The sequence below is a fragment of the Cygnus atratus genome, chromosome 6 (genome assembly GCF_013377495.2).
Source record: "Cygnus atratus isolate AKBS03 ecotype Queensland, Australia chromosome 6, CAtr_DNAZoo_HiC_assembly, whole genome shotgun sequence".
Taxonomy (NCBI): domain Eukaryota; kingdom Metazoa; phylum Chordata; class Aves; order Anseriformes; family Anatidae; genus Cygnus; species Cygnus atratus.
In genome coordinates this window covers 14,778,570-14,804,392 of record NC_066367.1, presented here as the reverse complement: position 1 = coordinate 14,804,392, position 25,823 = coordinate 14,778,570, and the positions used below count along the sequence as shown (strand labels likewise).

At 36.7% G+C, this 25,823-nt stretch overlaps 1 protein-coding gene across 2 annotated transcripts; it reads left to right on the top strand.

The window, feature by feature from the left end:
- Positions 1-999: 999 nt before the first annotated feature.
- Positions 1,000-25,233, top strand: DNAJC10 (DnaJ heat shock protein family (Hsp40) member C10). Of its 2 annotated transcripts, none has more exons than XM_050711678.1 (23): positions 1,000-1,115; positions 1,623-1,980; positions 3,888-4,053; positions 5,836-5,886; positions 6,903-6,985; positions 7,170-7,301; positions 8,216-8,309; positions 8,541-8,618; positions 10,303-10,346; positions 10,716-10,853; positions 12,103-12,192; positions 12,850-12,963; positions 13,748-13,862; positions 14,859-14,986; positions 15,261-15,377; positions 16,628-16,729; positions 17,705-17,860; positions 19,155-19,288; positions 20,798-20,851; positions 21,238-21,385; positions 22,163-22,282; positions 23,481-23,597; positions 24,155-25,233. In XM_050711678.1, the coding sequence occupies exons 2-23, from the start codon at positions 1,783-1,785 to the stop codon at positions 24,164-24,166; spliced, it is 2,391 nt and encodes a 796-aa protein (XP_050567635.1). In that variant the 5' UTR covers positions 1,000-1,115; positions 1,623-1,782; the 3' UTR covers positions 24,167-25,233. The 2 variants fall into 2 exon arrangements, with proteins under 2 accessions (XP_050567635.1, XP_035428538.1); XM_035572645.2 differs by having other exon boundaries at positions 1,025-1,365.
- Positions 25,234-25,823: the final 590 nt, after the last annotated feature.

Below are 25,823 nucleotides of genomic sequence, written 5' to 3'. Positions count from 1 at the left end.
CCACAGGGCTTCTTCAGCACTCCTCCTCCTGCCACTTGCATCTCTTCAACTACCAGCCTCCCTCAGCTGGCTGGAGGCTCCCTGAGGATGCGGCCAGGCCCTCACATGTAATGGCCACCTTTGGATGCGTTTTGGGTTTGCGTGGCAAGATTTTGGTAGTGGGGAAGCAGCAGAGGCAGCTTCTGTGAGGAGAGCCCAGGAGCTGCCCCACATTAGATAAGAGCTGGTTCTGTCTCCAACAAAGACTTGCCGCTGGCCAGAGCCGAGCCAGTGAGCGATGCTGGTGGCACCTCTGTGGTGATGTATCTAGGAACTTGCAAGAAATGCTGTGGCACAGCTGTGTGAGAGGGGAGTGAAAACGTGAGAGAAGAAGCCCTGCAGACGCCAAGGTCAGTGAAGGAGGAGGGCAGGAGATGCTCCAGGCGCTGGAGCTCAAGTTCCCCTGTGGTGTGTGGAGAAGCCCCTGGTGGAGCAGGTGGATGTGCACTGAAGGGAGCTGCCGCCCTGGGGGACCCGTGCCGAGCAGTCCGTTCCTGACGGACGGATCCCGTGTCACAGAGCCCTGCGGAGCTGTCCTCCCGCGGGAGGGACCCCACGCAGGACGGCGACCACGACCAAGTGTCGGAGCTGAAGCGCTAAGGGCTGGCCGCCATTCCCCGTTCCGCTTGGGAAGAAGAGGCAGAAGAGGGCGGACGGGAGAAGAGTGTTTCCAGTTTGTTTTCAGCTCTCACTGCTCTACCGTTATTAACGGCCAATAAATTAATTTTCCTCAAGCCAGTGCTTTGCCCGTGAGCGATCTCCCTGCCCTTATCTCGAGCTTTTTTCCGTCCCGCTGATGAGCGCGGCGATGCTGCCGCCCACCCGCGGCTACCCCTCAGACGGCCCCGCGGGCTGCAGCAGCATCCCAACCCGCTAGGGGCGGGCCGAGGCCGCGGGGAGCGGCCGGGAGGAGCCGAGACCCGCCCGGGGCGGGCGCGGCCGCCACGTCATCCCGGAGCCGCCCCACCCGGTCCGGCCCCGAGCCGGATCCCGGCGCGGGCCGCCCTTCCGCCGGCGCCGGGGAGAAGGCGCTGCCGACCCATGCTGCTCCGCGCCCGGCTCGCCGCCGCCGAACGGTGAGAGCCGCGCTGCGGGCAGGGCACGGCAGGGGTCCGGAGCGGAGCGGAGCGGGCGGCAACCCCACCCCGGGCGCCCCCGGCGCCCCCCGGCCTCTCCGGCCTCTCTGCTCCGTTGCCTCACGGCCACGGCCCTGCGGCGGCCCCCGCGCCCGGCCGGTCAGCGAGAGGCTTCCAGCGCCCTCCGGCCCCGAACCCCGGCTGCGAACGGCGCGGTCCTTGGGAGAAGTGTCCCCCCGGGGCGCTGCGAGTAAGTTCGATGGAAGAGCGGGGCGAACCGAGAAAGCGTTTGGGCCAGCCGCTTGGTTAAAGCTTTGCTTCGTTGCCTGAGTCAATAAGGCACTTAATAAAGAGCTGGTCTGTTAGTTGTGCGGCCTTCGGGAAGCAGGTAGCTAGCCATCAAAAAACTTCATGTGCAGACCACAAAACCTGGCGATGCAGCTCTTTACTCGTGTATATTTATTGAATACCTTGAAATATATACTTTTTTTTCCCCTCTTTTTATAGATTGTAATTCTTGCAAGACTTGTGATGTGAGGTAGGACAACTAGGATTTTGAAGAGGTCTGTCATAAGTACAGCATATCTCCAAACATCAGTGGATTTACCAAAGACTCTTCTCAAAGCCTGCTCGAATCAGAACCTGTAAACTTTCCAGAAGTTTCACGATGGAGTTCATATTGTCCAACGGAGATCATACCAGATATTTGAGATTTTTACTGTTAGTTTTAGTATGTGCAATAGTTCTTGTGTGCACTGATCAGGACTACTATAGTTTACTTGGAGTATCCAAAGAAGCAAGCAGTAGAGAAATAAGACAAGCATTCAAAAAACTGGCATTAAAGTTACACCCTGATAAAAATCAGGTAAGTTACATCTTTAACAGGTCAATGTTGTTGAGGTAAGGGATCTTAATGTTTAAACAGAAAGCGTTTTTATTTTTACTTTATCTAAAATGTTTCTCTGTTCTTGTGAAGTAAGGTACACAGCTGGCAACATGATTTAGCTCAGATTTTCTGTAGAGAAGACTTACGAGAAGGGGTAGACTGGTAATATACATGGTTGTGTTGACATTTGGGTCATGTCAGATTGCTGAAGGAAAAAAGGCAGTATCATTTACTTTTTGTTTGCATTTTTGTAAATACAAGAAAACATACATCTGTACCATATTACCTTGTTGGTAAACTGATGAGTTTATCTTTTTCTATTTAGCTTAGGGGACCTTACTGTTTCCCTGCTGTGAAGTCTCAATCAAAGAGCAAATAACACCAGCCTATCTTGAGACATCAGTCTCGAGGTGTCAAACAGAACAAAGCAGAAATTCTAGGACTGCCAAGGCCTAATGAAGGAGGGTGAAAAGGAGCTGTAGGGTGAACAGAGAAAGATGACTGTGAATGGCTCAGTGTGTGATACCGTATTTTCCAAAGCACAAAGAAATTATTTTTAAAAACTTAATTGCCATAATTTTTTTCAAGATTTCCTTAATTAGTCAGAAGTTCATAGGAAATATGATGGTTTGGCACTTTATGTGCAACTACACCTGCACAGAGATACACAGGACATTGATGTGCCATGTAGGCTCACGGCCTGCCTGCACAGAGTACAAACTATGTTTTTACAATGGATTTGAATGTGACAAAGCTCAAAGAGAAAGCCAAATCCCAACCAAGTCAGAAATGCCAATTTGTACCTATTAACAGCAAGCTATGGTTTCACTGGGTTGATACGTTCAAAATAATATTTCAGGTCAGATTCTGTAGCTTTCAGGTATGCAGATATTACTGAAATACTACAAACAATTTTTGAGCATATTACTTGCAACGTTAAAGATGATCATAAAAGATGAAGCCGTTACACAAATTCCATAATAGCAATTCATTTCATGTACATCTATGTAATTATGTGAAGTATCATTCAAAAGGCACTTTCTTAAAGCAATGTGTAAGCAGATGTCAAAAAGGTGGGAGAGAGCACTACAGATCTTGTTCACCGCTGTTACACTGCACCAGCTCAGGACCCAAACTGGAATTAAAAGTATATTTTTCACCATTCTAATTCCAAAGAACCTAGAATACCTAGAACCAATAATGTTTTTCAAATAAGTAAAGGAACCTATAAGCCATGAAATACATGGAAATATCAAGTCTTCATTCTTAAGGTTTTTTGGTGGTTGTTTTTTTTTTCATTCCTCTGCATTTGCAAAACAAGGTGCATAATATACCAGGACCCAAAGTAATAGGAGAAAACAGGGAATGCATTTCTGCAAGTCCATATACCAGAATAACTCAGTTAATCTACTGAGCTCAGAAGTACAAAATATTTTCAGTTGGGAGATGCATTGACAGTGTTTTACTTGTCAGAAGAAGCATCCTGCTGAATTTGCATGTATGCTCCCGCTTCTCCTACACACGCTTTATGTATTATCTTCTCAAGGTAATAAAAGTTGCACAGGAAACTTAATCTGGAAGGAGAGGAGATCAAACAAAAGTTAGGAGAGTTGAAAGAGGTATCACTGAAGAATGTTATGGCTTCCTACCAGTTTGCTTTGTATTTCAGTTGGTACCTTAGTGAGGATGAAGAAATGAGAAGGAGATGCATTGGGCTTTAGGAAAGGAAAACTTTACTGTAGTTTGTTTGGAGACGACTAGTGTCAGATTCCAGTGCAGCTGGCATCTTTAGGGATACAAAAAAATTTTCAAAGATTGTACACATAATGCTGAGAAAATAATGTGGTTTATTAATTATTTACTAATTATAGTTTTTCCTTAAATAGAACGATCCAAACGCACATGAAAATTTTTTGAAAATAAATAGAGCCTATGAAGTACTTAAAGATGAAGATCTACGGAAGAAGTATGATAAATATGGAGAGAAAGGCCTTGAAGACCAGCAGCAAGGAGGTCGTTATGAAAGCTGGCACTTTTATCGCTATGATTTTGGTAAGTGATGATATGTGTTTGTGACTTGTTTAAAGCAGTCACAAGCAAATGCTATATTCAGATTTATATCAATCTTTTCATAAACTTCTGATATATCCTGTCGAGATTTCTGCTTGGTCGGTTGTTCTGTAGCTGTCAATTTCACTCTGAGCCAATTTTTTATTTATCATGTTAATGGCTACCCACAAAATAACAACATGATGCTCTATCTACCTAGCCTTTTGTTCCTGCTGCCCGTCTTTTTACTCTGTGTCAAGTGCTTTTTTTTTTTTTTTTTAATTCCAGTGTTACTGTTTCATTGGTATTCTTTTTAACTCTTCGGTACAGGAATTGCATTCTCAAGTGGATTTTGAGAGATTTCTGCACTGTCAAGCCCATTTTACATGCACTTCTACAGTTAGAGATCAGTGAAGAAGTAGAAGAAAATTAAGAAAACGAATCATAAATAAAATGATCTTAAGACAAGTTATTTAGTGTTTATCTCAACAAATCTTTTATAGCTGTAGGAAAAGGTGGGGATGAACTATTCTCAGAGCTGCTTTGGCAGAAGTAAGTTAAAACAGGCAGTTGAGGAACATGGCTTGATTGATGTGAAGAAGAAAGCTGAAATGAACCTCCACCCTGGCAAAACAGTCAAAGCCAGTAGTTTTTTTTGGTGTTTTTTTCCACTTGTGTAGGTTGATGTAATATGTTCCCCATCTCTAAAAAAAAAAAATGTCTCTGCAGATTGGAATTGATTAAACTGGAGGCAACTATCACAGGAAAAAAATGGAAATTACTCTAGGCAGCACTGCTTGATTGAGAAACAGTATCCTTGGAAGTCTATTAACCAGTCATTTGGAGTGGTTTGTTTATATATACATGGATATACATTTATATACTATATATGTATAAGTACAGATGTAATATGTATAAATATTTTTTCAAGTGCATGGGTGAGTGTAATGTATTAAATTATATATGAATGGGTAGTAACATAAAAACTGTCTTGTCAACTGTGAAAAGTAATTTCTTGCCATTTATTTGTATTTAATGCTTGTATACCTCAGGTGAAATGGGACCTTAACATGTTAGGTACTGTAAAAGAACTGTAGCCATAGTAGCATAATATAATATATAGTACTCTGGGTATCTTGTTACTGGCTTTCTTGAGTACTTGAAGTAGTATACCAGCTGTAGTGACGTCCTAGGTAGAACTGTGTAGCTTTTTAGGAAAGCTGCTGTTCTTAACTTTATTCTGTGCACTTTATTCCACTGTATGCACACACTCTGTTAGTGAAAAAGCTTGTGGCTTAAACACCTTTTTGTTCTAAATAGTTTAGATAACCAGAGGCTCAGAGAAGACATTAAAGCTTCCATACATTATATATAGTGCTCTCACTGAGAGCTGGAGTTTCTTGAATTATAATCTGACAACTAGTTGACACTATTTCTAATATGCTTGCTGTAACACCATAGCTGTCTCCTAGAAGCCTGTTGTTGATAGGAAGTGGTAGTTCAATTTTCTTGCTCGCTCAGTAATTGGTCTACTAAAATACCAAAAGAACTCTTCTGTTCTGCTGGTGGCTTTTGTAGCATGAAGACATGGCAGTTCATACGAGATTAGACTAAGGTTACATGTTACTAAATAAATACGGTTTAGTTGTAAAAACCTCTCTCTGCCAGCCTGCTGTTTCAACTTAAGTGTACTGCTTTCTGTTTCCTGTCTTGTGAATAAAATTATGGTTTGTTTCTTCTTTTTGAAAATGGTGACATTAAAAGGAATTGTTTGTTTTTTGATAGGTATTTATGATGATGATCCTGAAATTATAACATTGGATCGAGGAGAATTCGGTAAGCTTTAAATAAATAGCTTAGTTTGACAATCCAAGGTAAAAATGTTTACATTCTTAGCTGTGTATCTATAAACTTCTATTACATATCTTTAAAAAAAAAATTGTCAGGAAATCATCTTCATAAGAGAGAACCAAAAAACCCCTAACGCTTCCTGGCAAATGCTAGTTAGCAAATAGTTCTATCAATAAACAGTTTGGTTTGGTTTGTGAGATCTGTAAGAGGAACTTATTTGACTTATTTAGTTTCTCCTTATCTTTCATCACGCCTTCGTGGTGTCTTGTCTAAAAATGCACTTGATAGAATTTCTTTTCTGTTTTATTTCTATTCATTTTTTTCAGAATATCATTTTCCCTGTATATCCTCACAAGCAAGAAAATTAAGGAATATTTTAATATAGGCAAATATAACCTCCAAAACTCACTGTAAAAACTATGGCCAAAAACACAGAGGCTGAAAGATATGTAATTCAAGCTGATAACATGTATGTGTATATTTTGTTGCCGTTGTCTTCTTTTGTTTGTGAGAGTATTGCATTGTTTCCCATGATTTTTCTAGTAACTATATTGGTTAAGTTGTGTTTTTACCTGTTAGACAGGGATTCTACCTAAAAACATTGCCTGGTGGAATCCTGAAAAGAAGTGATTATCAGGAAATGGAAAGTACTGTCGTGTAACATTGTTTTAGCACTTGTGTTTTGTTGTTAAGGTAACCAAACTTACACTATCAAACATCTCAGGTTAATCTGTAAAGGTTAATTATTCTTAATAGAACACATGTTGAAAGTCAGGGTGCTGAAGTATGATTTTTGTTCGTTTGCCTACAGCAGCAAGTACATGTGAATGAATTAAGTGCAATCTTTATCCAATCTCAGTTACTGTTACTAACTTGTGTCTAACATAAGGAAATACTTAATTTGGCTTTCAAGGAAAACAGTATAGTAAAAATGTACATTGGAGATATATCTACATTGTAGGTGTGCATTACTTACATGTGATTTTCTTCTCTTGATCTAGATGCTGCTGTTAACTCTGGAGAGTTGTGGTTTGTGAATTTTTATTCTCCTCGGTGTTCCCACTGCCATGAGTTAGCACCTACGGTATGTATAGCAAACAAGTGACTCTTAAAATTCAGTTCCTCAACTTAAATTTTAACAAAGCAGATTTTTACACTGAAGTCAAAACCAAAGACAATCACTCAAAGTTCCAGGAGGAAAACATATGCTGATTTTTCAGTATTTCTTCATAGGAGAATATCCCTTTTCCCCTCCCTTTTTTTCCTAGTGGAGGGAGTTTGCTAAAGAGATGGATGGAGTAATACGCATTGGAGCTGTCAACTGTGGAGATAATAGAATGCTTTGTCGAATTAAAGGGATTAACAGTTATCCAAGTCTGTATGTTTTCAAAACTGGAATGGTAAGTGATAAAACTTTAAGCATTTTTTAGAATTACTAAAATCTGGAAATGTATTTCTTTAATACTTGTTCAATTGTGTATCTCTATATAAAGCTTTCCATTTGTTTTAACTTCTTTATAAGAAATTACTTTTTCTCTACATTTACCTTGCTTAAATTAATTTATACAGCTAAATTCAGTAACTGGCTTATACAGTCCTTTTTTCCTGTTTATTTATTTATTAATCATTTTGCTGTTCATCCATAAACTTCTGATTTTCTTCCTAAAATGCATTTTACTGTGCAGCAGTAAACTTCTGATTTGAGAAGATACTGTCAGCAGTGGTGCATTAGTAAAGCAGTGAGTCTAAGTACTTGAACAATTTCGCTGATACTATTGCAATGGACTTTTAAAATACAAAGAACAGTCTCTGGTTTGAGTTCAACGAATATGACCGTTTACCTAAAGAAATTTGGAAATTGCTTCCACAAGACTTCCTCCATGCTAGGAGGAGTTATGTATGTCATGCTGCGTAACTGCCTGTTGAGTTGTAGTTCCGGGAGTGGCATACAAAGACGTGAATAGTTAGGCGCATTTTGACAATGATAAAATTTGTGAGGTTAGGTGCAGAGATTGTACGTACATGCAAATGGACTGATGCAAGTAATTTTAATTTTTATTTAAATAACGATATAATCACTGGGAGCTGGTATTTTTAAGACTTAATTATCTTTCGTTGCTTGACTTGGGAAGAAATCACATTACAAAATTTAAATAAAGGTTAAATTTCAGGCATTCCAATATAGGAGGGAAAAAACAGAGCTACGGCCTCAGGGAGAGAAGGGGGTCTAGCAGTTGCATAAGTACTGTTATGAAAAACACTGGTGTGTGTGTGTATATTAAATTCTATGAACTTTATTCTTTGTCTTCTATAGCAACCTGTGAAATACTATGGAGACAGGTCAAAAGAAAGCTTAAAGAACTTTGCTATGCAGTATGTTACAAGCACAGTCACGGAGTTATGGGCAGGTAATGTTCATGTATTTTTACTTGGGGTGCTGTTCTTGAAATTGCTTTTATATGTTTTTATAAAAGATGTCAGAAGCTATGTATAAAACCAAATCTGTCCACTGTTGCTAAGCGTTACATTTGAGATTAAAAATAGTATTTATTGTAGTTTGTTAACATAAAACTTTGTTTCAGTCACATTGAAGTATACCAAAACCAGTCACAAACTTACGCAAATTGATTTATTTTTAGGAAACTTTGTTAATGCCATTGAAACTTCATTTGCTTCTGGCCTTGGTTGGTTGATCACCTTCTGTGCTGAACGTGGGGGTAAGTGTGTCAAATACTAGTCAAATAAAACGAGCAGGGGGAAAACTAAAATTTATTTTTGTAGACAATGGCATAATCCCTTTCCCTTATAATAAAGAGTAATTTGTTCAAAGTCTCAGAAGCCACAGTATGTGGTCTGTGGGTCACTTAAGCTCCATTCTACAGGCAGTTTGACAAAAGGGACGTTAATAGAAAGATTATGGTATTGTGCTTCTCTAATGTCATGTGAGTCATTAAAACAGCACTCAAATACAACCCCTAAGGGAAGGGAACAGGTAGAAAAGAAGTATCTCTGACTTCAGTTTCCAGCACAAGCTCAAATGACAGATACTGCGTATAGGCACATAGCAGCTTGTCATGGTACCAGAGTAGAATCGTATCGTATCGTAGAATGGCTTGGGTTGCAAAGGACGTTAAAGATGACCCAGTTCCATCCCCCTTGCTATGGGCAGGGATGCCACCCACTAGACCAAGTTGCGCAGGGCCTCATTCATCCAGCCTGGTCTTGAACTCCTCCAGGGTTGGGGCATCCAGAAGAAAGGATGTATCTCCCTTTAAACCACCAATACCCCAAAATTAGCTGAATATTTTCTTAATGTTACCATTAAAAATTTGTTTTGTGATTTGACATCACATCTGATAGCAGTCTGCGTGCAATGCTCACATTGCTTACAATAATAAACACTGTTGAAGTTGCTGGACTTTTTGTTTTTAATAAGCCATTGGTTTGAAACCAGTTACCAGACTCATTTGCTATGTCTTCAGCATGTTTGTGAAAGGACAGAAGTATGATTTAGTTTGAAAGCTTTCTCAACATTGATCACTGCCTACACAGAAAGATACTATCTAACATATATAAAACAAATTATAAGTTAGAATTGGACATAGTAATCATCTCTTACCAATGTCACGACAGTGTAGATTTGTATTATTTTCAGTATTTGTTTTGTCATGGACTTTCTTGGGATCAGTATTGGATACAGTAGGAGAAAATTGCCTTGGTTAGCTGGTAGAGCTAAGTAAATTTGCTACACCTTTAACAAATAAAGATTTCTCAGTCTTATGAAGAGACTTTTGTTCTGGGAATTGAACAATTAGAGTTAGTGTTAGGTTTACGTTTGTAAATAGCTTGATTTCAAGTTGTAATCCTTTTGTAATTAGGTTTTCAACTTCGGTCTAGTTACAGTGAGGTCGATGTATCTTTTTTCAGGAAAAAAAGTCTGCATCAGAAGCTAACTATTCAAACTAAGTCTGGATGGATAATTAGAGCATATAGTATTTGTTACACTGAGTTGTTATTTTAATCACAGGGAATTAATTGAAATCTCCTTATAGGACAGTATGTATATATGTGGTGTGGTTTTTTTAAACATTGAGTCATACAAGAAATTTTTACGGTGAGTCTTAGTACAGCAAATAAAAATTTAATATAACTTAAAATGAGAATTGTTTGTTCACGAAGCAAGAGAATGTTCACACTATATTTTAACTTAGAGTATACAACTGTGCTGATTATTAGGTGTTACAATTTAGAGTCACTGAAATGTTGCATGACTAACTGTAGCATGTCTGTTGAAGTGGTTACCTTTGCAGGGAGGAAAGGGGTAATTCTAAACAAAAGTATGTTTAGTGGATTAATAATTTGAAGTCTTATGTTTGTAAGTAAATCACTTCTATTTTGCAGATTGCTTGAGTTACCAAACACGTCTTAAGCTTGCTGGCATGTTGGTAAGCAGTGTTTTACTTTTCACCTGTTATATTTAAAACAAAATAACAGAGTTGAAAGCATGAAGTGCTAAATTCTTACTGAGTTTAGTGGAACTATGACTTCACCCATTAATTTTCAGAATAGTGAGAAATTTTGACTAAGTAGCTGTTGAAATTACATTATTTTTAAATATATATATATATATAATGTGAATGAATTAATATTAAGTGATGAATGATAGTTGTCTCCTTCCATCTTCTAAATGTTGTACATAATTGGTTGTATTGGGATTTTTAAAAGCATTTCTGAACCTAACATTGAAAAATACCATTCTTCGTTTTTGTGTTGTCTTGTTGTGTTTTGTTTTTTTTTTTTTTCTTTTATTACAGGAAGGCCTTGTTAATGTAGGCTGGATGGACTGTGGCACTCAGGGTGAGCTTTGTGATAATTTAGATATCTCATCTAGTACTACAGCATACTTTCCACCTGGAGCCACCATAAATAACAAAGAGAAAGGAGGTGTTTTGGTACGAGTTGTTTCTAAACAGTTCTGTATTTAGATAAGATAAGGTGATGACAAAGGAATGTATAAATAATTATCAGATTGATTATATACAACTGAAAAAATGTTTTGGTTTTTTTTGTCTTCTAAGCTTGTGTATCCTGATATGTATCTCTCTTGGTTTCTAAGGCAGTTATCCCTGGTGGTAGTCCCCAGCTTGCTGGTATGCTGGGAGAGTGAACAAGAACACAGTGCAGTAGCAGCAGCCTGTAACTGTGCTGAACCATCTCTTCAGGAGCCTCACTGAGTAGGAATCCAGGGGTCTTTGTGACAGACCCAAGAGCCTAGTCCTGAAGCTGCTATCCAGCTATCCTGGGCAAGCTTGGGAGATTTCCCATATGCCCCCAGTTTTTACTCCAGAAAGAATATGCCCCAAGTATCACAACTTTGAGAAATGCTTCTCCAAACAGAATACTGACACATGTGATGAATACTCCTACATTGTCTGTCCGTATGGCTTATGCTGTTTGGCTCTATTCTAATACTGCAACCTCCTCCTACATTTGTATGGTAATTTTAACTTCCTTAAGTGATAGGAGACGTTTCTCAGTTTAATGTATGGTTTGTTCCTCTATTGTCACTACTGTTACCTTTAGTCTTAAAAGGAGGAAATTAGATTTGCAACCTACCCATTTTCAACCTTATCATAGAATCACAGAGTGGTTTGGGTTGGAAGGGACCTTAAAGACCATCTTGTTCCAACACCCCTGCCATGAACACTAGATCATGTTGCCCAAAGTCCCATCCAACCTGACCTTGAACACTTCCAGGCACGGACCATCCACAACTTCTCTGGGCAACAACCTTGTACCTTACCACCTCTGGAGTTACTGACTGATACTAATTCCTAAATTTTACAAATTACTGAAACATAAAAATCTGTACAATGCAATAAGGGAAGGCTGTAAAAATAGACTTGAAATCTTGTAAATTTGATCATAAAATTTGGTTTGAAATTTGAATTTGAGGACTTTCAGCACCCAAAATACAGTATCTTGAGTTTAATGTTGTGAGAAAACAAGCTGAAAAGCAGTAGTCTGAGTGCTGTTGTCAAATTATATATGTGAAAAAAGTTGATCAAATAACATAAACTGTACCCTTCAGTTGATAGAAAAGAACAAATCAGAATAATTTCCCTGATGCTTTGAGTACAAATCATCAATAATCAGGATGATATTCATAGTTTCTTAAACAGAGTTAACTTTCCTTTCTAGTTTCTTAACTCCTTGGATGCCAGAGAAATATATCAGGAAGTAATGAAGCATCTGCCTGACTTTGAAATTATTTCTGCAGCATCATTAGAGGTAAATTAAAAAAAAAAAAGTCACAATGTCTATGAAAATCTTTTATCAACTATCAGTTTTAAATTTTTCAAATGCTGTTGGTATGACAACCTAGTATTACTGTTTCTGAAGATGATATTTTTTCCCCTCTAGCCAAAATTGGTTATAACTAGTTACTACTTGTGTAGTTTAGCGCAATAAAAGTGGGGGCAGAAGGGTGTGCATATTTTTATTTGTAGATAGATATTTAGTAGGAAAATAGAAAACCACGGACATTGCCTTTGGAACTCACTCTGCAACAGTAACTTCCTAGTTACTATTTTTTAAATCAACTACCAAATCAACTTTGTCATGTTTTGCAGGAGTGGGAGGGGAAGGAAAGGAAGGCTCTTTTGACACTTGTAATAGTGGCAGCTTGACCTCCAATAGGAAATGTGATGGAAACAAAGTGTAGACAATAGCACATAGCCAGCTTAGTTTCAGACTTCTTCCACTTTTCACTTACAATGCACTGAAGGAAGTTTAGTGAAAGGACTACACGAAAGAATTTACTGAGGAGGGGGACGTCACTTAAAGAACAAGTGAATAATTGGGCATTTGTCATTCTAAAACATAAAAGGAATTTATAAATTGGTATAAGTAGGAAATAATGATGTTTTTTCCCCCCCGCATTTAAAGGACCGTCTAGCTCATCACAGATGGCTAATTTTCTTCCAGTTTGGGGAAAATGACAAATCAAGTGTACAGGAATTTAAGAAACTTAAATTTTTACTAAAAGATGAACATATTCAGGTAAGAATGCTCGCTTAGCTAGTATTAACCTCTCTTTGCGTTCAGAGCACAAGTCAGCATGTTGTTATCATTATTAGTTATTATTGCCACCTCTGATACCAAAGAGATATGCTATACTGTGATAGATGTGTAGTAATGCTTTTAAAATAAAGCAAGCAGTGAAGTTTTCCATACTAAATAATGTCTAAATAATTTAAAAGTAGTTAGGAAAGACTCTATTTTAAGTCACCTCTCTTGTAGCAACTGTTGTTGCTGCAGATGCCCTTCAGTTAACAATCAAAACTTAACACTTTAGTGTCAAATTGATATATATGAAACTATTTTAATTATTTAAAAAAGAACTAATTATTTTGAAAATATAATGAAAAGAAACCAAATTCAAACTTTGTACTAAACATATATGGATTGTGTTACTATACAAGATATGGATTTCAAAAAATGTGGCGTTGACTAGAAGAATTCTGAAGTCATTTATTTCAGGTGTCTTTCTAGTTCCTTGCTGTTTTACTTGGAGAGGGGAAAAAAATATTAGGTTTTATTCCTTGTTTTGACCTTTAAATTTAAAAGTAGCTGAACAGCCTAATATAGTTATGGTAGTAGTTTTCCTCTAACATCAAAGATATGTTTGTCTTAAGACCTCTGATATTTGTTTAAAAAAAAAAAAAGGCTACTACTTGTCCATACTTAGACTTTATGTTGTGAATTTATCCTAATTTTTACTGCCCTTCAGAATATCTTGGTGTATTTAAATTTGTATGCCTTAATGGTGCTGTCTGTTAAATAGGTTGGCAAGTTTGACTGTCTTTCCTCACCAACCATCTGCAAGAAGCTATATGTCTATCAGCCATGTCTAGCAGTCTTCAAAGGAAAAGGAATTGAAGATTATGAAATTCATCATGGTAAGGGAAACTTTGGCAAACTTAAATCTTTACATAATCACTTTAAGATGACACCATCTTTGGCACACTGCATTTGTTTACCAAAGAAACAGTTTTGTAGTCCTAGTATTTGCTCTTTTTTTTGTGACCTTATTGTAGCCTTGCACAGACCTATCATTTCCTTTAGGGTTTTTTTGGGTCCCCCCCCCCAGTAAGGGATCACCATATGCTAAGAGAGATACTTTGCATTTACTGTCTTGTCTATTTCAGTCATCCTTACATCTACACCCGTACATATGAAAGAAATCTCTGAAGCTGATCAAGACAGCTTATGCTTTGGGTAGGACAGCCAAAGAATGCTGCAAGGCACACCCGTCACAGAGGCTTTACGTGCCAGATATACAATGCTGTCCACATGATAAACTTGGATTTGATTTTGCTTGTCACTGCACTGAAATGAATTCCTTGTTTAATTGATTCCCATCCAAGAAAGTCTATACTGAGATGTTGCCACTTAGATTCATTTGCAGAGTAGTAGTTTGGTTCCATGAAAGGTTGGAACTATGTTACTGCGTACCTCTGAAAGGATTGAAAAATGATGGTAGGAGCGAGAACAACACAGGTTGCTACAGTTTTGTTTCAACAATCAGTGTAGCTTCATCCAGAATGCAGCAAAAGGCAGTTACGCATGATGAGGCTCTGATTTTTCAGTCTCAGTTCCTAGGAACAGCTTGCAAGAAATCTCAGCCAAAATGTAATATTAAAGAAGAGAGGGGATAATTGTTTGACCACCTAGATAAATCAGTCATATCTAAGGGTGGAAGATGATCCCATGCATCTAATGAGTGTTGTCAGAGAAAAACCTTACATGCCTGCAATTTCCACCCCTACAAAGAAGACAAGGGTTGTATACATACAGCATTTCTAGATCTTTTCCAGTATTTATAACAACATAATATTTTAAAGACATCTTTCATAGGGAAAAATAAAGTTTCCTTTCTACATTGTTTTTTGAAGGAAAGAAGATCTTATATGACATCGTTGCATTTGCCAAAGAAAGTGTCAACTCTCATGTTATCACACTGGGACCTCAGAATTTTCCTGGCAAAGAGAAGGAACCATGGCTTGTGGATTTCTTTGCACCAGTAAATATTTAATATCTACATTTCCCCTTTTCTAAAATCTGTTATGTAAATATGTAACAAAATGCTATTAGTATTTTGAAAGCATCCTTCGACATCATGAGACAGTACTGTAATTTCTCATTCCTTGGCAGCACTAGTTCCTAGATTGTGTGGGCTTTTTATTTAGTGGAGTCTGTTGTCAAAGCAGCATATTATTCATTTCAAACAGCTTACATTCTCCTGAGAGCCAACTGCAGGGCAAAGCAATTGTGTTTATTTGCATTTTGTTTTCTAGTGGTGTCCTCCTTGTCGAGCTTTGTTACCAGAGCTGAGAAAAGCATCAAAACATCTTTATGGTCAGCTTAAATTTGGAACGCTAGACTGTACTGTCCATGAAGGGCTTTGCAACATGGTAAGCTGTAGAAATTTAAAACGGGAAAAAAAAATCATATCAAATGGTTTATATATAGTTTATATATATTGGTGGGAGCAGATCATGCTTGTTTTTAATACTTTTTTTTTTCTTTTAAAGGGCAGTAACCCAAACAGGGCATTTGTATCAAGATATTTTTTTCAAAGCAACAAACTATACAGTCACTACAGATAATACCTAAATGCAAAAATACAGGTCAAATTTTGGTCTGATTTGGTAGTGTTATTGGAAGACTCAGGAAACTGTTAGAATTTAGTAATTCCTCTTTTTTCTTTAATAAAAAAATAAAGCAGACCCAGAAAGGTTTTTCTTTCTGTAAATGCATACGTGCGCTCGTTTTGTTCTTCATGTGTGAAGAGGGAAATAGTAGAACATGTAAAAAACCATAAGGTTTATATTGATGCAGCATTTTTTGAAGGTGTCTGCAAAGACATTTACTTTAGTTCACCCTAAATGACTGATTTTTATTTTGTGGGGTTTAAGTGCAGGATCAGTTTTGAAGTAACAAAGTTTATTACTTATTAGCTTGCACTCATTCCAATACTACATTTTTGAATAAAAAATAGATTATTAAAATCTTGCCCAATTTTCCATTTTTAAATTTGCTTAGCTTTTGCTTCAATTAATTTAGTGGGGTAAAAATTATTAATATTACTTTTCTTGATTTCCAGAAAATGCACATTCAGCAGGAAATCTGCCAAACTGCATCTGCACATTTTATTGTTTATAAGAGCTTATGTTGGAATATTGTATCAATATTAAAAATGTGAATGTCTTAAAACACATGAAAACTAGGTTAAAAAAAGGAACAACTTTGAAGTTGTGTTTTAGATGTGCTTATACACTGATTTCAAATTATGGGAGCATCAGAGTTCAATAGTAGACGATATGGTTCTTCATATGGTACAAGTGTTTCCACCTGAGGCCTGAGAATAGTGTTAAAAACTAAAGGCTTAGAAGGCCTGTGGGTTAATTCCTGTATTGCAGAATACACTTCAGGACAAACTATACTATCTAAAATACAAATTGGCTTTTTTTTTTTTTCTGGACTGGTTTGTTATGGTTTCAAACTCCCACCTGCATGTATATTTAAGCAGTTGTACTGCACAGAAAGGATAAAGTAGCAGCTGTGAGCCACCAATACCAATGGCAGTATGGGAAATGGGCAGTAAAGGAAAGTATGGGAAGTCTACTAATTCCTTGCAATTTCTCATTGTCTGTTTTGTTAGCATAATATTCGAGCTTATCCAACAACAGTTTTGTTCAATCAGTCCGATGTTCATGAATATGAAGGACATCACTCTGCCGAGCAGATCTTGGAGTTTATAGAGGTATGTAAGTTACAATCCTTGTTGCAGTTGTGCTGTATTTGCAATATATGTCGATACATCTTTAGTTGGAAGATTCTAAGATTTATTTTAATTAGACTAGTAAGACAAGGAGTGGAAAAAAACACGTTGGGCGTGAAGTGATGCAGCAACTATCAGGCTGGGACTTGACACTTAGCAGATTTATTTCCCTACTCTGTCAACCTATTTCTTTGATGTCATTAGCAAATGTCTTGAGATCCTTTCCAATCTACAGAATAATAGTAGTGATTTCTACAGCACAGAGCAGATAAATTAATTAAAAATATGAAGTGCTATACTATTAAGGTGAAAATCTCACACAACTTGACATTAGGAGGAAGTTCATATTTTTTGTCAATTAACTTGCTGCTCTCTATACTTAGTGTCTGTTCCTCAAACTTTCTTAACTCACAGAACTGCAAATCATTGATACTCAGCATTGTTGCTGCCAGAGTTCTTGTACCATCTTTCCTCCAGCATGCAGGTTCTCTCACTGCTAGAGCCATGGGCTGTTTTTCCCTCTTCAAATCAAAGAGACTTTGCATTCTTTTCAGGCAGCTTATAAAAAAGCAGGTGCAAGAGTGCTTATGCAGTGCTCTTTCCTTTGATACTCAAAGGCACCTAATGCACCGTATGCATTCCTCTGCATCCCAGTCTAAAATGCATGGCTGAGTCTCATAATCCCTGTTCTTGCCAGGTGAGCTGAGTTTCATACCTTTTGCCTCCCTTTTGCAGTCTTTTGGGGTTTGTTTTTGTTCATTTTTCCTATCAAATCAGGCATGTGACATCTGATGCTTGCATGCCTTTCAGTGATATGGAGTCTTCCCTACCCCAACACCAAGCAGATTTCAGTAAAAAAAGGCTCAGACTTTTGTACAGTCTGTATGTGATGACAGTAGGTACAGGTTTACAGGATATTATTGCAAGGTACGTGTCCATAAACTGTCTTTGATTTAGGATCTTAGGAATCCATCAGTGATCTCCCTAACACCAGAGACTTTTGTTGAATTAGTTGAGAGAAGAAAACGAGAGGAAGTCTGGATGGTTGATTTCTATGCTCCGTGGTGTGGACCTTGTCAAGCTTTAATGCCAGAATGGAAAAAAATGGCCAGGGTAAGAGACATTCAAATGTTTTTCTGTTTTTGTGTCCTGTTATGCAGTTATTGAGACTGAACAACTGCTGTCTTAAACTTGTCACTGAGAAAGTCTGGTGATTAATATGGTGAACAAAACAGGGAATTCCTACCTAACAGTTGTATATTGTTCCAGATGAAGTTTTCCTTTTGTTTTTCAGTACATTAATATTGTAGCCCAGTCTTTCCTGTTGATACAAGTGAGTTTTTGAAGTTGTGAGAAACTTTCAAGTAAAGTTACTTAATGCTTAATACTTTGCAGAGATAGCAACTCTGCATTTGTTTAAAATAAAACATAAAAAATTAAAGCTTTACCCATAAATAGAATAAGAGCAAGTTGAAATAATTTGCCGCTTTATCCACAGTTAGTCTTCATGATCATTAATCATTTTTAAGATGGCACTTAGACCTTTGTGAAATCTCTGGTTTGAATTTTAGATTAAATGAATTCAATCTTACCTAATTATTTCTTAAAAGATGGTTTTTCTGGAGATCATGTTTTCTTCATTGAAGGTAAATAAATGTTAAACTCCATATGCTGTAAGGATGACTGTTAACTGAATTCCATATACTTCAGTACCCAATTGTTGGTGCTGAGAGAGGATGTTTCTGTTTTGCAAGGTCATTACAGTGTTGTCCTATTTGCAAAAGTAGTATTTGTAAATACCACAGTCACTGACAACCATCTGGGTTGTCCTGGGCATGCTTCAGGAATTTGAACTAGAAACTTTGGGCAAAACATGAAACTAGTCCATAACTTTCAGACATTTAAAACTCACTTGGACTAGGAATTCTGTCCAGGATTCTACCTATGTTCTGGTCAAATGTCTGTGAAGCATTACTAGTTCTATAGTATATGTTCAGTAATCATCAGCTTCCTTGCCCATGCCAGGTGGTTTAGGCCTTTGCAACAAATCCAGCACGTTCAAGACAGACACAAACTGTGAAATTGATAGCTCATCTACACTGTACCAGGATCTGTTATAGTTACTGAGCCTGTGATACAGAACATGGTAAGATGGTAGTCAAACTAGATAACCACGCTTGTATGTACCTTTAAGGTAAGACAGGTGCCTCATGAACCATGTCTGTACAGTTCATACTAAAATGTTATGTGGATGCTGGGAATGCACCTGGATAGCTGGCTCTTGATTTGTTGGTTTGTTTTCTCCCCAGCTACGTATTCAAGTGATTAAGGCACAAATTCTGAAGTACTACTGAAATTGTAGTATTATTGACTAGCAGGTTTGACTGCTGTTTTTTCTTATTTTTAGATGTTAAATGGATTAATCAATGTAGGCAGCGTGGACTGTCAAAAATACTATTCTTTCTGTCACCGAGAAAGCGTCCAGGGATATCCTGAAATAAGACTCTTTCCTCAAAAATCAAAGACAGCTCATCAATATTAGTAAGTAGTTTACTTCACTTTGGAAAATGATAGAGGATGTGTTACAAAATGAATTTGCATATTCTGTTGTATGGGAAGGGTTCACCAAAGTTATTAAAATAGGCTCCTATGACATTTTGTTGTCCTAGACATTATTGACTTCACTGCTTCAAACATACCATTGTAATTTGATCTTCTGTTTCCGTAAGTTGAAATGAAACTCTCTCAGGAACCTTGATTTTTATTTCTTGATGCTTATTGAGTGCCAGTTTTCTAAGTTCGGTAGCCTGTTAAAGTAGATGATGTAAATCACATAATATAAAAATACTATTAGGCCTAATTGATTGCAACTTCAAAGAACAGTGTGATATAGCCATCTGATCATCCTCACTGGCAACAGTCTTAGCACCATTGCAAAAATTGTCTTCGTTTATCTAGCTATCCCATTCATTGTATGATTAGTGTGGAAACATTATTCAATAATGAGAAAAAAAAATACTGTGGGAAATGAAATCTGGCCAAAACCAAACAGCCTGTCCCCTTCATTTCACAGTACTGTTTGAAGATCCAGGGATTTCAGAAGGCATATGTGTATTTAAAGATACATAAAGGTCTGAAATGGTAGATGTGTTACTTCATTCTCTTACAAATTGGAAAGCTGATTAAATGCTGGCAGATAATAAAATGGATTGCCTTTTCACTGTAGTGCTTAATAGCAGGCCTTCAGTAGCTTTCATCACGGGACTGCTTTTATTTGATTCTGCTAGAAAAATCTTCTCTTAAAAGCATATTTCTTTTCTCTGTTGAAAACAACTAAGTTGGTGTACCTGACTGTTATTAAATTCCTAATAGTAAGTTAGTTACTTTTTTTTCCGGCAAAAATATGGATATTTGTCTCTTAAAATAAAACTCACCTAACACTATCAGGTCAGATCTTCACTAGTAACTCTATATTGAAAAATACTCTGTTATGAAGTTGCAAATTAGTAGATATGAATCACGATTTCCTATTTTTTTTTTCTTGGCATTTCAAACTTAAGCAATGCCTCAAGTCCAAGTAATAAACCTTCATCAAAGTTACTAGTTTGCCTAACTTTTCTACCCTCAAATTGAGGAAAATGTACCTAATTAGTAATAGTAATATTGTAATGAAGGGGCATCAATTAGAAAACACATTAAGATATTTCTATTTGATTTTTATGTTTCTTAGTGTCTGCAATTTTATCTGGAGTTACTACCACAGATCCTTCATTCAAAATACTTCCAGCTACCAAAGTTCACGTGCTTCAGACCAAATTTCTTACTTTTCTGACACACAATTTTCTTCCTTTTCCTTTCTTCATTCTAGTTCTTCTGGTCCTTAATTCTGTATCTTTGAAATGTATTAATGAGACTTTCTCAGATTTGAAAGCAAGGCAGAAATACATTCTGAAGCACATGCTTTTAGGTTCATTATTTCATCATCTGTACTCCATAGACAATTCAAACTGCTGTGTGACTGGATATTTTTTCTTTTTAATCTTTTTATAGTAGCTACAATGGATGGCACAGAGATTCGTATTCACTGAGAGGCTGGGCATTAGGGTAAGTTACAGCATGAAACGTTTGTTCACAAGCTGTGCGTATAGTTTTCTTGCTAGGAGAAATTAATATCCAAATTGTATATAAATCAAGAATTCGAAACACTGATGTATACGTATTGCTTCATTTAAGATGTTAATGTTTCCACATTTTTTAAATTAAGCTTTTAAAAGTGTGGAGAAATACCATTACTGTCCACCAATTTCATGAAGATTGTATCATCTTATCTACCACATCTAAAAAGTGACTCCTTAATAGTAGAAAGAATAAAGTAAGGATTTCTAGATCACTAGTACACTTAATTTCAGAAAGTTCTATTGTCTGTAAGTGGAAATTGAATATGTTTTAAGTGTTGAATTGATTATGACTGTTACTCTCCCTTTCCTCAGGTATTTACCACAAGTGTCTGTAGACCTGACTCCTCAGAGTTTCACAGAAAAGGTTCTGAATGGGAAAGATCACTGGGTCATTGATTTTTATGCTCCTTGGTGCGGACCTTGCCAAAATTTTGCTCCTGAATTTGAGATCCTTGCAAGGGTAGGTTTTTTAACTGTATTAACAGATTGGTTTCTTCTACGAGTAATGGTTACAATACTCCACAGCACATTATTTCTTAGCAACCATCTAAAAATCATATACCTTGTTCTATCTACAGGAAAAAAGACTCAGGTATTTAAAAACTGAAATATTATAACTGTTGCTTTCTAGGTTTGTTACACATTTCACTGTGGTTTTTTAAGTTTGAGGCATAATCATTAATTCATCTTCAGTATTTTTAAGGTACGCAGCTATTGTTCTTCTGATACAGGGAGCAATTTATTAGAGCATTTTATGTTTATGGTAATAGTAAGAAAATGTTTCTTGCCATTTTATAGAAAATAAGAAACATGTCTAGAAGTCTAGTGTAGTTTTACAAAGTCTTCAAAATCTCACTGATCATATTTTCAGACTGAGAGAAGGGGGACGTTCTCATTAGAAGTCCATGCTTTTAGGTCCCACTTGCCAGGGGGTATTGCACCTTGTGTAGACAAGCGCGCACACAAAGGCCATCCTTTGAGGCAGACATCAGCCTGTGATAGGATGACCTTTTAACTGTGACATGCTTTGCTCTGAATTCAAGTAGGAGTGCTCTGCTCAATGTGGGGTAGCTTCTGCTACAAGGGTTAACACTGAGAACAAAGCAAGCGACTACTCTTTAAAAGATTTGAGCAATGTTTTTTGCTTTTTTAGCTGCATTAAAAACTTTCAAATTATTTGCTTACAGTCAGCCCTGGAAACTTGATGTTTGGTTCTACTTAACATATTTCCTTTTAGGCTGTTAAAGGAAAAGTAAAAGCTGGAAAAGTAGACTGTCAAGCATATGGTCAGACCTGTCAAAGTGCTGATATCAGAGCCTACCCTACTGTTAAGTTTTACCCCTACCAAGGAATGAAGGTAAAGTGTTTCCTTTGTGTACAGTGCTGTACAGCTACTGGTAGGAGACATTTAATTTCGCATTAAACTTAAGAGACTCTTTCTATAACATATCAAAGTACATTATTTAGATATTCAAGAGATACAATTATAATTGATTTCAGTAATACTTAAAACACTGGGAAAATGATACAATAACAAACTGTTACTGTAAAAGAGTAAGTTGTAAATTAATTGAATAGCAATGAAAATGTAGACGTAACCAGAACCAGGGTTTAATTTTGCAGGAGTCTCAAATGATAAAAGGTTTTTTTTTTTAACCACCAACTACCAAAGCAGGCAAAGTCTCTCTTAAAATGAAATGTGGATGAATTAATTTTGGTTAAGGAGGAATACTCTTTCAAAGTAATCAGTATTTCATTATAATTTTGACTTAGATAATATTTCAAGATAGAAAATTAGTATAAAATACTTAGTTGCATTCTACTTCAAACCTTCATAAACAACTTCAGTTAAAAATTACTGAGACCACCAGCTCCTATTAATGGATTAATAGTATTAGATTTAAAAAAAATTCAAGTGTTCAGACACTTCTAGGAAACTGCCTTTATTCTTGTAAAAGCAATCGACTGCTATTAAATTTCAAGAATGTTGCAGTCATCTTTTTAAATGTATTAGTCTAGAATAGTATTCAACGCATCCTAATAGTTAAACCAACTCTTAACTATGTTTTTTTTAACTCAATCTCTTAAATTAGTATTAAAGTATTAGAAATTCTTCCTCACACAATCCCATCAAATTTTGAGGGATTTTTCTGTGGTAAGAGTAGGGGTTTTTCAGGTCTTCCAAGCAGTGAACCCACACTGACAGATTTATTGAATATAGAGCATGAAGTCACAAACTTTTTAATGGCTGTCAACGTCAAATACCTAGCTGAATGAATGTGAGAAAATTGTAACCATTTTGTATTTCTTTAAGTTTAATGACCAAGACAACACTTTTATAGTTGTAAAAATCTAGCAGCTAGAAGTGGTTCTTACTGCAAAGAGAATTAGCATTGTTGAAACAGGCAAAATATCTATCAATTTCAAATCAAGCTGCAAAAGTCATTGCCTGCCTCCCTGCATTCTTCTGGAATTTTAAATGAAAGTAAGTGCATATTCTATTCAGTATAAAGTATGAGTAATATTTTACAACACTTTGTTTTTTTTTTTTTAAGAAAAGTGTTCTTGGGGAATATATAGACAGCAGAGATGCAAAAGGTATTGCTGACATTTTGAATGAAAAAGTAGAAGCAATTGAAAATAAAGGAAAAAGAAAAAAATCTAGAAATAAGGTAAGAAAACTTATTCTGGGGACTTTTACAAGAGACATTTTAAAGCGCTTTAAAACAATATTAGCCTTTGCTCATTTTCTGTGAAGTATCAAATGCCATCTCTTCAGACAGCACCAGGTACATTTTACTTTGGCTTGTTTTGGTTACTATTCAGTTTTCCATGTCTACAGATATTGCAACAGCAGTATTCTGATACATCAGTTGTCAGGACTTAGATGAATTTATAGATGTCCATGAAACATGAAAACACCCCTTTGGTATGAAAATACATCAAAGACTATTGAGATGCACTGTATGTGTAATCCTTAGACTAGATTTACCAAGCAGACACACAAAGTCAGAGGCTGATTAGTTCAAGATTGAGATTGACATCCTACCTCAGAAAGAAGATAATACGCAGTAGTGAAAAAGTATTAACAATTCTTTTTAAGAAACACTTATCCAACTGAGATAAGTTAGTACTTAAAATCGAAGAAAAAACATTGCAAGTGGTGTAAAAAATCTGGAAGACTTATTTGTACTATTAAAATAACAATTATTTATTTTCCTGTCACTAGGATGAACTCTAAATGGTACTGGAGGCGGTGGATAACATGAAAAATACACTGAAGCTGTGAATATAGAAGACACCATAAGGAAAACATAAAGCCAGTTACATTCATGACAAGACAAATGAAAATAGTTTGAGTTCATGGGCACATGTGACTGCGTATAAGAATTCTGTTAAACTGTGGGGAGATGAAAGCATTTTTGTTTTGGTGGAGGCATTCAATGTTTCTGCAAATGAACTGTGCGTGTCCCTCTTCTGATACGCCAACTACCTTCTTCCTAGTCCAACAGTGGAGTTAACCAGAAACATGGACTGTATCACTTCTGTCTACCCATTTTCTATTTCCTTACGTTTTTCTTGTCTGTTTCCAAACACTTTTGAATGTGGCACTCAGCCTGTGGCTGAATATGCACTCAAACCACTCTGCAATGCAGAAACACAATGAGGGATTGTCTAGTTGAAAGACAAACAGTTAATCTGCTTTGGGTTTGTATTATTGTTTAGTCAGTTGCTAAGAGATTAAAATCAGGAATTGGTAGCAGGACAGGTTTATTGAATTCCAGTGTTCCTGCCCTTCAGCACATTACTGTGGCACTGGTGGTGGTAGCAGGATTAAGACTGAAGAGCTTCTCTGGTTGTTTGGCTTTGAGGTTTTTGTTTTTTTAATCAAAAAATAAATTAAGGACTTTGAACTTTGTGTTTCACTGACTTTTAAGATTTGAATTATGCCATAGAAGCATCTGTTTATGAGCTAATACCTTAATGTTATTATTGTCTTTTTAAATATGAATATATTCTGTGGACATGTTTAACCTCTCTTGGTATTGCCACTTTTCCTTCCTCTGAAGACGTGTGAGTTTTGTTTCAAATAGTCATTTGGCAAATAGGATAGCAAGTGCCTTTTTAATTTAATAATGAACACTGTACATTGCAACATCTACTCATGCATCTTAATGTAAATCCTGCTTTTACAGTACTATTTTTCATAGCTTCTCCCTAGACAAAAAATACTGAAGACAAACTACTACATTTAGGAGTTCGTTGAAATATTTCATTTTTTTCAATAAAATGCTGCTGAGTGTGTCAGATTTTTCTCCCCTATGTGTTTGGATTTGGCATGACTAGTCACTGTAGTGTGAATATTATAAATTTGTAAATACTTACTTATACACAAGTAATTTTATAAAGCAGGCAGCAATAAATAAAAGGAAGAGATTCTAGTAACTTTGAAGCATTCAAATGCTTCCTCCCCCTTGCTTTGGGTTCTGCAGTATATTAATAAGAAAGAAAAGGTATTGCATGGTGTTTTTTAATCAAGTTGACCTTTCCCCCATCTAAATCAAATCTCAAACTCCATCACGGTCAAAAAAGGAACATTTTTATACTTGTGACTTTAATACAAACTCTATTCCTTTGGACAGCTATTACATCTATGTTTGATTTTAACTTCCCTTCTCATCTCCTCCTTTCTTCCTGAAGCCAGAGGTCACGGTTACTTATTCTTGATCCTACTATTAAAATTCCAAAAGTGACCTAATACAGAATTGTACCGTTTCTCCTTTATTTCTAACAGGAATAGAATAGTAGGACTAAAATACAAGTACCTCATGATAGTCTCCTCAGTAACAATGTGCTGGCTTTACTGTGGCTCAACTCATACTTCACTTTTTTTTTTT